The sequence below is a fragment of the Kogia breviceps genome, chromosome 11 (genome assembly GCF_026419965.1).
Source record: "Kogia breviceps isolate mKogBre1 chromosome 11, mKogBre1 haplotype 1, whole genome shotgun sequence".
Lineage (NCBI taxonomy): Eukaryota > Metazoa > Chordata > Mammalia > Artiodactyla > Physeteridae > Kogia > Kogia breviceps.
This window is the reverse complement of record NC_081320.1, coordinates 11,245,889-11,262,325: the sequence shown is the minus strand read 5'-3', so window position 1 is coordinate 11,262,325 and position 16,437 is coordinate 11,245,889. Positions and strand designations below refer to the sequence as shown.

Here is a 16,437-nt window from a genome sequence, read left to right as displayed (position 1 = left end):
TCTTAAGAAGTATAAGCCTAACCAAAGTACATGAAAACAACAGGTTAATTTAAAAAAAAAAATCTTTCTCAGGAGCAAATAGAAGCAAATAGTTCATGTATGTAAATTTTTGTACTTTACTTATAAAGCTTTCCTCAGCCCCTCAGGCAGTATCTGGTTTACACTTATTTTGGATTCAATCATGACAAACTTGATTATTAGGTTTTCTAACATTGGTTTCATTTGATTCCAACCTTTGCTGTGTATGCACACACGTAGCAAATTGATGAGAAAAAGCATATGCTGCTGAGGATGGGCCCCGGTGACAGTGCCAGTGGGAAGGGAAGAAAAGAATCCCTAAAGAGATTATGGGAGGATACGAAAGCATTGCAGTTTGGGGCCATTTCCTACTAAAAGCAGACCCAGACGTCTTTATAGCAGAAGCCCTTGCCACCCTGAGGGAGTCTCTGTATGACAGTGTAGCACTGTAAGTGATAGTCATACTAATGATATTGAGTCATTAAGAAAGTTATAGTTTACATGGTATTGATTGATCAGAGAGCATATAAAACATTTTAGAAACAATGCTGTCAGAAATGATGAAAAGTTATAAAGCTTTGGTTAACCAGAATGTTCAATCATTCAGAACATATTTTAATGCTAGGTAAGCATTGCTATTTGAGGAAGTATATATTGATTGTTACATATTTATTGAAGTATTGAAGCAATATTTTATATGAATTTATTAATGAAGAAATTGTGTGTTTTTGTTAGAATAGCCTTTAATTTATTGTCCGAACTAGGACATTTTTGAGAGTGAAATGGGGAGCTATTAATAACTGTCAGGGCCATGGAAGTCAATCAGTTCTGTCTTAGGTAATCTCAGCTCTTTGGTTACTCTATTTCTGATCCAAAATTAATGATCAGAAAGCTGCCCTGAGACCTCTCGCAAGCCCTGTTAAATTCAGTGTCAGTTGATTGGCTAGGTCAGATTTGCATCCCATTGGCTCTTTAATGGCAGTTCTTTTTTCCTAGTACTTGGCCTTTATATAGTAATAATTAAAAAATGTTCTTAGTAAAAGGGGAAAAGAAATGCATGCATAGGAAGCATACTAAAGTTAACCTTTGCTTTTAATAGTGCAAACTTGTTTGCAAGCAATTAAACTTATCCTGCCAAAAGAAGTAGCTGTTCAGATGCTTGTCAAGTGGTACAGTGTCCACAGTGCTCCGGGAGGACCCAGTTATCACTCAGAGTGGAACTTATTTCTGACTTGTCTCATGAACATGATGGGTTATAACACAGACCGCTTAGCATGGACAAGGAATGTAAGTACAGATAATTGTTTTTCCTCCTGAGATATTCTGTTGTTACCAATGTAATGTTTGCATAATTTTTTTTAACATCTTTATTGGAGTATAATTGCTTTACAATGGTGTGTTAGTTTCTGCTTTATAACAAAGTGAATCAGTTATACATATATCCCCATATCTCTTCCCTCTTGCATCTCCCTCTCTCCCACCCTCCCTATCCCACCCCTCTAGGTGGTCACAAAGCACCGAGCTGATCTTCCTGTGTTATGCGGCTGCTTCCCACTAGCTATCTATTTTACATTTGGTAGTATATATATGTCCATGCCACCCTGTCACTTTGTCCCAGCTTACCCTTCCCCCTCCCCATATCCTCAGCTTTTAGTTCTATTGATCTTTGCTATCATTTCCTTTATTTCATGTTCATTTATTTCTGATCTGATCTTTATGATTTCTTTCCTTCTGCTAACTTCGGGGCTTTTTTGTTCTTTCTCTCACTGCTTTAGGTGTAAGGTTAGGTTGTTTATTTGAGATATTTCTTGTTTCTTGAGGTAGGATTGTATTGCTATAAACCTCCCTCTTAGAACTGCTTTTGCTGCATCCCATAGCTTTTGGGTTATCGTGTGTTCATTGTCATTTGTTTCTAAGTATTTTTTGATTTCTTCTTTGATTCTTCAGTGATCTCTTGGTTATTAAGTAGTGCATTGTTTAGCCTCCATGTGTTTGTATTTTTTACAGATTTTTTTCCTGTAATTGATAACTAGTCTCATAGCATTGTGGTCAGAAAAGATACTTGATACGATTTTAATTTTCTTGAAGTTACCAAGGCTTGATTTGTGACCCAAGATATGATCTATCCTGGAGGATGTTCCATGAGCACTTGAGAAGAAAGTGTATTCTGTTGTTTTTGGATGGAATGTCCTATAAATACCAATTAAGTCCATCTTGTTTAATGTATCATTTAAAGTGTGTGTTTCCTTATTTATTTTCGTTTTGGATGATCTGTGCATTGGTGAAAGTGGGGTGTTAAAGTACCCTACTGTGATCATGTTACTGTCATTTCCCCTTTTTGGCTGTTAGCATTTGCTTTATATATTGAGGTGCTCCTATGTTGGGTGCATAAATATTTACAGTTGTTATATCTTCTTCTTGGATTGATTCCTTGATCATTATGTAGTGTCCTTCTTTGTCTCTTGTAATAGTCTTTGTTTTAAAGTCTATTTTTTCTGATATGAGAATGGCTACTTCAGCTTTCTTTTGATTTCCATTTGAATGGAATATCTTCTTCCATCCCCTCACTTTCAGTCTGTATGTGTCCCTAGGTCTGAAGTGTGTCTTTTGTAGACAGCATATATATGTGTCTTATTTTTGTATCCATTCAGCCAGTCTATGTCTTTTGTTTGGAGCATTTAATCCATTTACATTTAAGGTAATTATCAACAGGTATGTTCCTATTACCATTTTCTTAATTGTTTTGGGTTTGTTATTGCAGGTCTTTTCCTTCTCTTGTGTTTCCTGCCTAGAGAAGTTCCTTTAGCATTTGTTGTAAAGCTGGTTTGGTGGTGCTGAACTCTCTCAGCTTTTGCTTGTCTGTAAAGGTTTTAATTTCTCCATCAAATCTGAATGAGATCCTTGCTGGGTAGAGTAATCTTGGTTGTAGGTTTCCCCCTTCATCACTTTAAATATGTCCTGCCACTCCCTTCTGGCTTGCAGAGTTTCTGCTGAAAGATCCACTGTTAACCTTATGGGGATTCCCTTGTATGTTATATTTGTTGTTTTTCCCTTGCTGCTTTTAATATGTTTTCTTTGTATTTAATTTTTGATAGTTTGATTAATATGTGTCTTGGAGTGTTTCTCCTTGGATTTATCCTGTATGGGACTCTCTGTTCTTCCTGGACTTGATTATTTCCTTTCCCATATTAGGGAAGTTTTCAACTATAATCTCTTCAAATATTTTCTCAGTCCCTTTCTTTTTATCTTCTTCTTCTGGGACCCCTATAATTCGAAGGTTGGTGCATTTAATGTTCTCCCAGAGGTCTTTGAGCCTGTCCTCAATTCTTTTCTTTTCTTTTTTTTTTCTTTCTTCTGCTCTGCTGTAGTTATTTCCACTATTTTATCTTCCAGGTCACTTATCTGTTCTTCTGCCTCAGTTATTCTGCTGTTGATCCCCTTTAGAGAATTTTTAATTTCATTTATTGTGGTGTTCATCACTGTTTGTCTGCTCTTTAGTTCTTCTAGGTCCTTGTTAAACATTTCTTGTATTTTCTCCATTCTATTTCCAAGATTTTGGATCATCTTTACTATCATTATTCTGAATTCTTTTTCAGGTAGACTGCCTATTTCCTCTTCATTTGTTACGTCTGGTGGTAGTTTACCTTGCTCCTTCATCTGCTGTGTGTTTCTCTGTCTTCTCATTTTGGTTAACTTACTGTGTTTGGGGTCTCCTTTTCACAGGCTGCAGGTTCGTAGTTCCTGTTGTTTTTGGTGTCTGCCCCCATTGGGTAAGGTTGGTTCAGTGGGTTGTGTAGGCTTCCTGGTGGAGGGGACCTAGTGTCTATGTTCTGGTGGATGAGGCTGGATCTTGTCTTTCTGGTGGGCAGATCCGTGTCTGGTGGTGTGTTTAGGGGTATCTGTGACCTTATTATGATTTTAGGCAACCTGTCTGCTAATGGATGGGGTTGTGTTCCTGTCTTGGTAGTTGTTTGGCATAGGGTGTCCAGCACTGGAGCTTTCTGGTCGTTGAGTGGAGCGGGGTCTTGGCGTTGAGATGGAGATCTCTGGGAGATTTTCACCATTTGATATTACGTGGAGCTGGGAGGTCTCTGGTGGACCAATGTCCTGAACTTGGCTCTCCCACCTCAGAGGCACAGCCCTGACACCTGGCTGGAGCACCAAGAGCCTGTCATCCACATGGCTCAGAATAAAAGGGAGGAAAAAAAAGAATGAAAGAAAGAAGAAGATAAAATACAATAAAATAAGGTTATTAAAATAAAAAATAATTATTAAAATAAATTTTTAAAATGTTGTAAAAAATAAAGAAAGAAAGAAAGAAGAGAGCAACCAAACCAAAAAACAAATCCACCAATTTTGTTTGCATAATCGGTTGTGCAGTATTCACAGTATGTAACATATCAGTTTACTAACAGGCAGACCTCATTCAATGAAATGGAATAATGTTAAGGCTTATATTATCTATACATTTTAAGTCAAATATCATTAATATTTAATAACATTTTACTAGTAATTAGAATTATTGCATTTTCATAATATGGTAAAGCACTTTGGCTATTATTTCTCACTTCATCTTTGTAAAATGGCTATAAGTTATGCCTGGATTAGTAGTAGTAGTCTTGATTTCGTTGATGAAGAAACTGAAACACGAAGAAATCACCAACTAGAGATTTGCTCAAAACTGGGCCTTCATTGTATCTTCTGACTTATGGCTTAATGTTCTTTTCTAAAGCCCAGACTGTGTTTTCACACACAATTGCTTGGTCTGTGAGGAGGAAGGTTTGATTTGAAGGAGATTTAAAGTGCTTTAGCGTAAGTATCTAGTCTGCTAATTATACAAAGCTGCGTTCCTCATCTCCCTCCCTAGAAACTTTCTTCCAGGCCCTTAGTAGGTTATTTACAAAATCAGGGTAGTGTCTTCAGTATTGGTGATTTCCTTTTGCCTCTGGAGATCACTCCCAGGACAGCCTTGCCTGGGTCACTCTGAAGAAATCACTGTAAAACACACTTACCTTTCTCCAGGTAACTCAGCTGTACTTGTCTATACATTTTGGTTTCGTACCAGCAAATCCATTAAAAAAATCATTTGTTTTTTTAATTATGAAAGTATACATGCTTACTGAGGAGAACGTGGAAAATGGAGGAATTAAGAGGAAAATAATACTACTCAGGGACAACCACTCTAAACATTTTGCTGTTGCTTTATAGATAAACACGATATCAATGAAAATTTCCCGTATCATTAAAAGTTCTTAAAAAACCCCCTTCATTTTATAGGCTACCCTGTGGTTTTATCATGATTAATAGCTAATAACTGAACATTGTTGAACCTTTTTTTTCTTATGAGTAATTTGCAAACATTCTTTTATATGTAAATCTGTACATCTCTAGTCATTTCCCAAGAATTGAACCCTAAAAGGGGGATTACTAGGTGAAGTAATGTTCAAAAAGAGTTGTGCAAGCAGTCAACATTTTCACCAGCATCATTTAAACCCATTTCACCACATTGACTATTTGAGTGCGGTGAACCTTTGCCAACTCAGAACTAATATGTTATTTCTGTATAAGTAAATGGGAATGGCTTTTAAAAATTCTCTTTGGTCATTTATAGTTTTTATTTTTTGACTTGCATTTCATGGCTTACCTGTTTCATTCTCCTCTCCACCTAGCAGCCAAAGTAATCCTGTCCAATAAAGTCAGATCAAGTCAGTCCTCTGCTCAGAACCCTCCAGTGCCTTCCCATCCTACACAGTAAAAGCCAAAGGCCTGCAGACACCACGCGAGCCAGCTTCTCTTGCGTCTGGTTTTACTGCTTGCTCATCCCTGCCTTGCTCCCACTGTCCCCGCCACACTGGTTCCCACGGTTTCCCCTGAACACCCCAAGCATGTTCCTGCCTCAGGGTCTTTGCACTTGCTGTTACCCCTGGAGAAAATGACTTCCCTCAGACAAGACAAGCTGAGGCCTTTTCCAGATGTCACCTCAGTGTAACCTGCCCTGTCCATTCTGTGTAGAATTGTACCTATGCTCCATGACCCCCTTATTATCCCCTTTATCTTTTTTTTTCTCTTAGCACTAATTATATATAATATGCTGTATATTTTATTTATTTTGTTTGTGTGTCTCTTCTCCTCCCACAGGAAGGTAAATTCTGTGTGGGCAAGGATTTTTGTTTGGTTTTGTTCACTACTCTATCTCTAGGACCCACAATAGTGCCTGGCATAGATGGGTGCTTAGTGAACATTTGTTGAATGAATGCCCTTTTCCACCTGAATGAAGTATTATTTTTAACATTGTTGTGTCTGTTGCATCATATGAAAGAATCGCCCTCTGCAGTTTCCTTGGGAAAAATTTTCCTGGGAAAATAGGGATAATTTTCTTATTCCAAACAATTGCATGAATGCTACTTCATTCCAGATTTTTCCATTCTTTATTAAATATGAAAAAATTGTGCCTTACAGAAACTGAGGATTTCTACAATATGAATAAGTCCACTTCAGCTTCTTGTAGTTTTTGTATGTTACTGTCCTGTGGAACTTGTTGAGGAATACAGATCACTGTGCCCCATTCTCTAGCAGAGAGCCAGTGCCCCCTCGTGTTTCCATGTTGTGGTTAGGACTGAGCGCCCTCAGTTTTTTTCTTTTGTAAAGAAGAACACGATTCTTTGATTTACTTATTGCATGATAGCCCTAAAGGAAGGAACGGGGAAATCAGCTCTGACTTTTATTTGTAGGACTGTATAGTTAAACCGTGCTGTCTTTTGTCCTCACCGTCAAAGCTCAGGATGAAATGGTCCTCAGTGGTAAATGGTTTTTATTTTGCCTTGTCCAGATATATCTCTTTTGTTTTCATTTAAGTAATAGGGTGGAGGGTAGAGTATCGAATTTCTGCCAATGACTAGCTCTGTGATTTTGGCATTTCTTTGGGCCTTCCTTAATTTACTAATTAGTTAAATGAGAGGACTGGGCCAGATGTTTCTTTTTAGTTCTTGCATTCTGTGAGTGGTTGCATCTAGGGTTAACTGTTCTGTCCTTTGGGATGCTCATATTTTCATAAGATAGATATTGAGTCCCTGATGTGCGCCAGGCATGAAGCCAGGCTTTTCAAATACGCATTAGGGAAGACAGATAGTTCCTCTCATGGAATTGAGAGGAACTATCTTCCCCTTCCCTAGGGGAAGGCAGATAAATGAATATTTTATATCCAGGTTATGATAGATCAAGGTCAGGGGTCCACAGAATTATATAACAGGATTGGCTAACCTGTGACATATTAAAATAATGAAAATAAGACAGATCCATATATGTCACAAAGAGGTATCTGTATCAGACAATCTCCGCTGTCCTTTCCCATAATTCCAGGTCTTAATGAATCTGATAACCATAGCTGAGACATTCTTTCTGACTGTGGGACTTAGACTATGTGTGTGTGTGCGCACACGCACACACGTACGCTATATTTGGTTGAAGTTTTAGGTAAGATAGCTATCATTTCATCTGTGTGTTGCTTTGATTTTGCTCTTGTTATTTTTGTTTTTTGATAATATTGTGTGTAAGTTGGGCTGTGTTTTATTTAAAGGCTTCACAAGAAAATCTGTTCTCTTGATCAGTGTTTTAAATTACTTTATTCAGTTTAAAAAAATACTTTATGCGGTTTTATATTTAAACATTCAGTTTTAAAAATTATTGCTATCTATGTTTGGTTTTTATATAGAAACCAACTTTCAGATGAATGAGATTAATTGATAAATATGTAAGTTTTTATAGTGTAGGAAAATAGCTATTGCTATTTATAGGGTTATGGTTGATTAGTTGGTAGTTCAGTGTCTGTGTAAAGTAGCAGGTGGCAAAGGTTATGCCAGAGGGAATTGAATAAGACTGAACTTTTAGAAAATTGCTTTTATGTAACTGCATTAGGATAGGCTAACTATTATAACAGGAAGCTCTCAAGATATAATGGCTCACACACAATAAAAATGTGTATCTTGTTCATAAAACAGTACTTAGCAGGTAAACAGGCCTCATGGTTATTAGGGACCCAGGCTGATGGAGCATCTGTCTTCTTCAACGTGAGGCTTCAAAGATAGCCTTAGAGTTGATGCTAGTTGCAAGGGAAAGAGCCTAGGGGAGCATGAATGGGAGGTTTTCATGAACTGGGCCTGGCAGTGGTGACATCTACTTTCATTCATAATCATACTGTCAGAGGGCCACAACTAACTGTGAGGGGGCAGGGATACATAGCCTGGCTGTGGGTCCAGGAGAAAGAAGAGAACACAGATTTTGGAGAGTAGCTACCCATCTCTGCCATAGAATTGTTAGACTGTCACTGTAGACAGACTCTAAATAAATGTCTGCTAAGTTCTGACATTTGGCTGACACTGGGTTGATTCTTTGAGACTTGGCGTATTTTGGGTGTAGCTAATGGTCCTGTTCTTTGTGCCAGTGGGGTGAAGATCTGTGTCATCAGAGAAGTAGGGGAGGAAAGGAAGCTACCATTGCAGTACCTGTGAGCCCAGGCACTGGACTAGGTGCTTTACATAGATGATTTCATTTAATCTTCACAATGATCCTAGAAGAAAGGTTTTCATACCATGTTTTTCCAGATGAGAAAGTGAGTTTTGGTGACATTCCTCAGTTTCCATAATTGGTAGAACTGATTTCAGAATCATTTAAGTTGATCAGTTGTCAGTGATAAATTTACATGATTTTGTCTTCTCTTTTGGGGCTATCTTCCAGTTTGACTTTGAAGGATCACTTTCCCCAGTCATTGCACCCAAAAAAGCAAGACCTTCTGAGACGGGATCTGATGATGTAAGCATTGTTTTTTCTTGCAAATAAAAATTAATCTGTGAGTTTTATACTGGTCCCCCACATTTGTAGTGTTCCTGTTGATTTGCGTGTATTTCTAACACCTTTTACTTATTTTAATACTGAATGACAGCTGTTTTGAAGGACAGGACCTGTTACATTTTCTGTGGCTATTTATTCACTTTTGTCTTTAATGATCATCTAAAAATTACTAAACATACATAATGCTGTGTGATTTAAATTTGGATTTATAGATGTTTTACTGCCAATTGAGCACCTAAAGTGGCAGAATTTGCCTTTTTAGGCAGTGTTTCTTTAATTTAGGTTTTCAAATGTATCAGATTCCATGGGTGTATTCTTGTTGTTTCAAAACATTCTTTTAAAATTGAGGTTTAATTTACATAAATGAAATGCTCAGATCTTAAATATGCAGTTTGATCAATTTTGCCAAATGCACACTCGTGTAACCCACACTCCTTTCAAGAACAAAACATTTCCATCATTCCATAAAGCTCTCCTGTGCCATTTTAAATCATTTTTTTCTTCTCAAAACGTCCACTGATTTGAATGCTGTCGTATGTTAGTGTCGCCAGCTCTAGATTGATACAAATGAAGGAATGTAGTATGTAATCTTTGGCATAAAGTTTCTTTCATTGAGCATGCTTTTGAGATTCATCCATGTTCTTGCAGATATCAGCAGTTTGTGCCTTTTTATTGGTGGGTAGTATGAATATACCATAGTTTGTTTATTCATTCTTCCGCTGATGGATATCTAGCCCATTTCCGTTATTTGACTGTTATGTGTAAAGCTGCTGCCAACATTCAGTAGTAAGTCTTTGTGGACATATGTTTTCATTTCTCGTGGCTAAATACCTAGCAGTGAACTTGTTGGGTCATTGCTGGTTCTCAGACTGGTTATACCATGTTAACACTGACGAGTAATATATGAGTTGGCCAATATTTGCTGTCAGTCTTTTTCCTTTTAGCCATTTGGATATGTGGAAAGCAGTTTCTCTAAGAGGTTTTAATTTGCCTTTCCCTAATGACTAATGATGTTAGGCACTGTGTCATATGCTTATTAGCTACTTGCATATGTTTGTGTGAAGTTTCTGTTCAGGTGTTTTACCTATTTTAAAATTGGATTGAAAAAAATATTTATTAAGTTGTAGAAGTTCTTTATATATTTTAGATATGACATTCTTTGTCATTATGTGTATTTTGGGAATATTTTCTCCCAGTATGTGGCTTAACAGTGTCTTTCAGTGAGCAGAATTTTTTATTTTGGTTTTCTAACTTATAAATTTTTTACTTTTATGGTTGGTTTTATATCCGTTGCAAGAGTTTTTAAGTTAGAATAACACACTGTATTAAGCCTGACAAAAGTACCAGTAAATTCCAAGTTGTGACAAAACCATAGACCACATTCTCTCAGCACAATACAATAAATCACAAGTAGAAACTAAAACACACTTAATACTTGTAAAGTGTAGCACAGTTTGAATATAAAATTCAGTTGACAGTTGGGCACGTTACTAGCGTCATCATCTCATAAACATTGAAAGATACATATACCAGCTGGATACAGGTAGACCTCTCCTCTTACTAAAACCCAAATCAATGTAGTGGTCCTTATACCCGCCTGGCTACACTTCCCACCTTTCCTTCTCTACTTTTGGCTCATAAGACGTAGCCCAAGATAATCTTAAATTTTTCTCTCTCAATCTCTACGTAGGTAGTAGGATTTTTCTTCCAAAGTCTCTTCCCTAAAAGGGCGTGACTACATTTTTTCAAGTGGTTTTTAAAGGTGGCTTGTCTTAATATTTATTGCTGGCACCTGGAAACTGCTTAGCTATTTTAAGTGTTGGTTCTAATTTTTCAGCATTGTGATTTTTTATATTATTAACAACTTAATGTGAAAGTGGAACTTGAATTGTTTTAAGTGAATTTGATTTTCTTTTTTAATGATGACATTACAAGGAGGGATTATTTTAAAAGTTAATATCCTTTTTATTCTTCTCAGGACTGGGAATATTTACTAAATTCAGACTACCACCAGAATGTTGAGTCTCATCTTTTGAATAGATCTTTATGTTTGAGTCCTTTGGAAGTTTCACAGATGAAGGATGAGGATTTGTCACAGAATCTCAGTTTGGACTCTTCTACACTTCTTTTCACTCACATACCTGCAATTTTTTTTGTTCTTCACCTGGTCTATGAGGAGCTTAAGTTGAACACTCTAATGGGAGAAGGAATTCGTTCACTTGTTGAACTTCTCGTTCAGTTGGCAAGGTAAATGTTGTTTGGAGATTAGAAACTTCAAGAGGTCGTTAGCTGACTTGATCTTAGACATGAATATCATATAGGAAGCTTGTAAATAAATTTCTGAAATCTACCATCTCAACAAACCACAGCATTTTCTATAAACCACAGAATTGTTTGAAGGTATCCACTACGTAAGGGCCTGTGGGTCATGCTGGGGTTGCTGGTCTTTGTCCTACGATGAGTGGGAAGACACCGGAGTGTGTTACACGGTGAGGATGACCTGCTCAGCTTTCATTTTGACACGATGACTGTGGTGAAAGGCCTGTAATGACACCTGCTGTTTTCGTAATAATGCCTATGTTCAGATAGTGTTTACAGCGAACAAAATTGTAATTTACATGTAGGAATTGTCAAAGTAGGTATTACAATCCCTGTTTCAGCGATGAGGAAACTTGCTCAAGTTTGTTTCCAAGAACAGGTGTCGTTTGCTAGTCATGGGCTGTCTTTGCTGTTCCTTTGTTATCTCAGTCTGTGGTCTTGCCCGTCTTTCAGCCTCTCATAGTGGATCCATAATAAGATTGTTCTGATAATATTTTTAAAAGCCTTTCTAGCACCTTGTGTTTGGCACTGCACTGGGAAGGTCATACTTAGGTGTTATTTGAGGCTTTGTGACCCTTGGTGATAAAGAAAGTTAACTTTGAATCAAAATGCCAACCTCTGCGTTAAGGTTGTAGTATGTTTTCTAATTTCTGTTATCTTCCTTGAGATACTGAAATTCTTTTCTGAGACATGGCAGATTTAATTGATGGTCAGTTTCTCTTAATGACAAATCATTACTATGATGAAAATTCTTTTGTAATGAAATGATTTTCAAACCCTAATCATGGCTCTCTGAAACCGGTAACATTTGTAAAATGTTTTACATTTTGTAAAGTATTTCTCAAACATATTATCTTATTTAATCTTAAAAATTTGAGAGTGCGTTAACTGGTGTTTCTGCATTTTCTAGAAGAAAAAATACTGAGATTCATAGAGTTGACTTGCTGACGATCACACAGCTAATAAAAGAGGAGAAAATGGACCACAGTGTTTTCACAGTAGTTTTATCCACAAAATTCATCTAGCAAAAGGAGTTTGGGTTCCATTTGTCATACTGGGCACTTTAAAGTCCAGAAATAGAATACAGAGGCTCTAGATCTGGTTGTCTTCTTTCTCATAAGTAAATTTTTTGAATTGAAAAGTTCAACTGATGAGTCCTTCTAACTCTTTGGGAGGAACATGCTATAATACCTTCCTTGTTATTTCTTTTTTATATGTTCTTATTGTTTTAGGGACTTAAAATTGGAGGCTTATGTAGATCATTACTATAGAGATTACCCAACACTTGTCAGAACTACTGGACAAGTGTGTACAATTGATCAAGGTAAGTGTGCTGTTAAAGGTTTTCTGAACAATGTAGTGACATTGGCTTGTATTTTTCTTGGTGAATAGCAGAGGATATATTTCTTACCATTAGCCTCTAAATCAGAGGCAGTGTCTTTCCACCAGGCAGATTTTAGTTTGTAGTGTTTGATCTCTGACTTGCAGTGAGCCATAATTTCTTCAGTGTAGGGGGAAAATGTTACTCATCCCTAAGTTTCTGCCTTGCAAAAGCTTAGAGCTTCCAGTGCTAAGGGTGCTTTGCTGTCCTGTGCTGCCCAGTTAGTAGCCACCTGCCATGTGCTATTTAAGTTAATTATATTAAAAATTCAGTTCCTTAGCTGCACTGGCCACGTTTCAAGTGCTCAGTAGCCATATGGGGCTAGTGGTTGCCGTATTGGACAGTACAGATACCGAACATTTCCATAAGCACTGTACTGTCTTAGACCCTGAGTTAAAGCGACTCAGGAATGAGGCCCAGTTGTTAAAACAGAGCACAATCCTGGGTGTCTTGTCTGTTTTCTCATCTTTAGGGTTAGGGCAGAAATTTTTGTTTAGATTCTTTATGTGCCTTGAACACAAGAATTTTCTAAATTTCCTTCTAGGATTGGATAAAATATTAGTCAATTAAATTCCACATATTAATATGGTCAGTTACTGTGGCAGCAAACATGAAGCATTTTGGAGACTGGAAAAATGTTATTCTGATAGTTTTCAAATGCTAGGTATTGTTGATTATTTTTCCTTTAGAATAAAACGGTATTGTATTAATGTATCTTTATAAACATTTATCTAATTTTAAAGGACAAACAGGATTTATGCATCATCCATCATTTTTTACTTGTGAGCCACCAAGTATTTATCAGTGGGTGAGTTCTTGTTTGAAGGGTGAAGGAGTGCCGCCCTATCCTTACCTCCCCGCCGTCTGCGAAAGGAGCAGGCTTGTAGTCTTGGTATGTATTCAAAGCGTTGCCGAGCTTGTTTTTTTCATTTTCTCTTTCAGTATAATTTTTAAAATTATCATACAGTTAAATTAACTTTGTTTTTTCATTTTGTGTGTAGCTCTGAGGATTTCAACAAATGTAGAGTTCGTGTAATCACCACCATAATTAGGATTCAGAACAGTTCCATCACCCCCCTCAGAAAATTCCCTCATGCTTTTGAGATTCATCCCAGTGTTGCTGTATCAGCGGTTCGTTGCACTTAATTGCTGAGTGCATGCTATACATTGTGTGGATATATCACATTGGTTTATCCATTCATCCATTGAAGATATTTGGGTTGACTCCAGTTGTTAGCAATTATGAATACAGTTGCTGTAAACATTCATGTCCAGGTTTTTTGTGTGAACAAAAGTTTTCATTTCTCTAGGGTAGATACCCAGAGGTGTGATTGATGGCCATGTAGTAAGTGTATATTTAAGATTAATATATTTATATTTAAGAAACTGTAAACTGTTTTTCAGAGTATATGTACCATTTTACATTTCCACCCTCAATGTGTGAGAGTTTCAATTTCCCTGCATCCTGGTCAGTGTTTGGTATTGTCATGATTTGTAATTTTTGTCATTCTGATAGATGTGTGTGATATCTCATTGTGGTTTTAATTTGCATTTTCTTAATGGCTAGAGATATTTTGAGTATTCCTAGATATGAGGTTTTGTCAGATATATGGATTTCAAGTATTCTCTCCTGTAGTTTGTCATGTTCCATTGTTCTCTTAATGTTTCCTTTGTGAAGCAAAAATGTTTAATTTTGATGAAACCAGTTTATCCATTTTTTTCTTTTATGGATCCTGCTTTTGGTGTCATATCTATAAATTCATTGTTTAGGTCACAAGGATTTTCTTCAGTTTTCTCCTAGAAGTTTTACAGTTTTATGTTTTACATTTAGATCTATGATCCATTTTGTTAATTTTTATATGATGTGAGGTTTATGTTGAGATTTTTGTTCCATTTGGATGGTCAGTTCTTTTAACAGCATTTGTTGAAAACACTATTCTTTCTTTTTTGCACTTTTGTTAAAAATCAGTTGACCACATTCTTGTGGGTCTGTTTCTAGACTTTTTATTCTGGTCCGTTGATCTCTGTTGTGGTCCACACACTCTTGATTACTGTAGCTTTATAGTAAGTCTTAAAATTGGTTATTATGACTTTTCCTTCCATTACTTTTCTTTTTCAGAATTGTTTTAGCTATTTAAATTCCTTTGCCTTTTCATTTAAACTTTATAATCAGCTTCTCCATAGCTACAAAAAATCCTACTTGAATTTTTAAAAATAAAATAGTTTTTATTTAAAAAAATTAATTCATTCTGTTAATACATAGTTAATCCAAGTTCAGACCTTCAAATAGAACCAGAGGGTGTTGGCAAAGGTGAGTTCCTTCACACTCCTTTCTCTTGGTCCCCCTACTGGAGTAGCCTGCCTACAGGTCTTTTGTGGACCTTTCTGGAGATGGAGCCTTCCCAGACTTAGAGGAGAACCAGATCTTTTGTCTCCTCTCCCAAACGTCACTGGAGTGTATGAATGTCCTTGCTCCGCACCCATCTTTTCCTTTACTCTGCATTCTGCTTTGCTTCATGTTGAGAAAGGCTTCAGAACCCCCTGTGGCTCTGAAATTGACACGCAGCATGGTAATTCTTCTTTTTAAAAAAAAAAATGCTGATAAAATATAAATAATTTTATTATTTTAACTATTTTTAAGTGTACAATTCAGTGGCATTAAATACATTCACAATGTATTAAGAGCAGCTTAATCCCAGAACTTTTTCATTCCTTGCTGCTTGTGTGGAAACATTCAGGTGAAATCACCAGATACATTGGTCCTGTCCAACTCTGCTGAAATGTGTTAGACTCAGTGTTACATCTACCCAAAGGGGAGCTAGAGAAATATGAATAAGCCAGAGGTGTTCAGCCTCAACTTAAATAATAGTAGTCAATTTGTAGACATTCATATTATATCTTTGTTAGATATGATGTCAACTAGCTTTAGGAATATATCATTTGCAGTGCTTGTATTGGTTTAGAATGTAGGACTTGAAGATCCTCCAGCATTGTGCTGAAATTTTAATAAGATCATGCTGCTACTTTCTTTCGGAAAAAAAAAAAAAGCTGCAGGCGTAGATCTTAGTGATAGTAGCATGTATTCAAACGAGAACTTTGAAGACTGAAGCAGAGAAAGGTTAGGCCTAGAGGGGTAGAGAGTTAGGGTGTACCTCACCAAAAATGACCCAAATGTCAATCAGTTTATACGTAGATAAACAAAGGTTGGTACATCTGTATAATGGAATACTCGTCAGCAGTAAAAAGAAACAAACTACTGATACGTGCAGTAAGGTGGATGAATCTCAAAGGAGTGCAGAGTTAAAGAAGTAGGGCACAGAAGACTACGTGTTCTGTGACTCCATTTGCATGACATTGTAGAGTAGGCAAAATTTAGGGAGAGAAAAAAGATGCGTTATTTCCACTGCTTGGTGTAGGGGAGGGAGTGGATTGACTCCAAGGGGTACCAGGGAACTTTTTGGTTTGATGCAGGCATTCTGTATCATGACTGTGGTAGTGGTTATATGATTGTATAACATTTGTCAAAACACAGAGCTGTACATTTAAAGTGGGTGAGTTTTCCTATATGTAATTATGCCCCAATAGTTTAAAAAATAATGTTAACTTTCTCCTTATGCAGAGTATTGCACTCTACATACTTGGTGATGAAAGTTCTGTTTCTGATGAATCCTCACAGTATTTATCCAGAATAAGTATAGGTAAGTCAGTCTAACGTTAAGCTTTCCCAAACAAATTTTTATAGATGTTGATATCAGAGTTGAAATAAAAAAAATTAAAAATTTTCTGAGTGTACTTTAGAGGCCATGTCTTGCTTCATTTTAGAGGTGACATAATTGCACTGTTTTAGTTTGGAGTCCACATCTGACTTTTGG

General features: G+C 36.7%; 1 protein-coding gene across 3 annotated transcripts in view; it reads left to right on the top strand.

Moving 5' to 3' along the window:
• Positions 1–16,437, top strand: part of ANAPC1 (anaphase promoting complex subunit 1) — a 98,221-nt gene that overhangs the window by 29,452 nt on the left and 52,332 nt on the right. For all 3 annotated transcript variants that reach the window (XM_059079069.2, XM_059079066.2, XM_067007232.1), the window contains 6 exons: positions 1,118–1,305; positions 8,752–8,826; positions 10,844–11,112; positions 12,417–12,508; positions 13,309–13,457; positions 16,185–16,263. In XM_059079069.2, the coding sequence (XP_058935052.1) occupies positions 1,118–1,305; positions 8,752–8,826; positions 10,844–11,112; positions 12,417–12,508; positions 13,309–13,457; positions 16,185–16,263 (852 nt within the window). The remainder of the gene's footprint in view (positions 1–1,117; positions 1,306–8,751; positions 8,827–10,843; positions 11,113–12,416; positions 12,509–13,308; positions 13,458–16,184; positions 16,264–16,437) is intronic.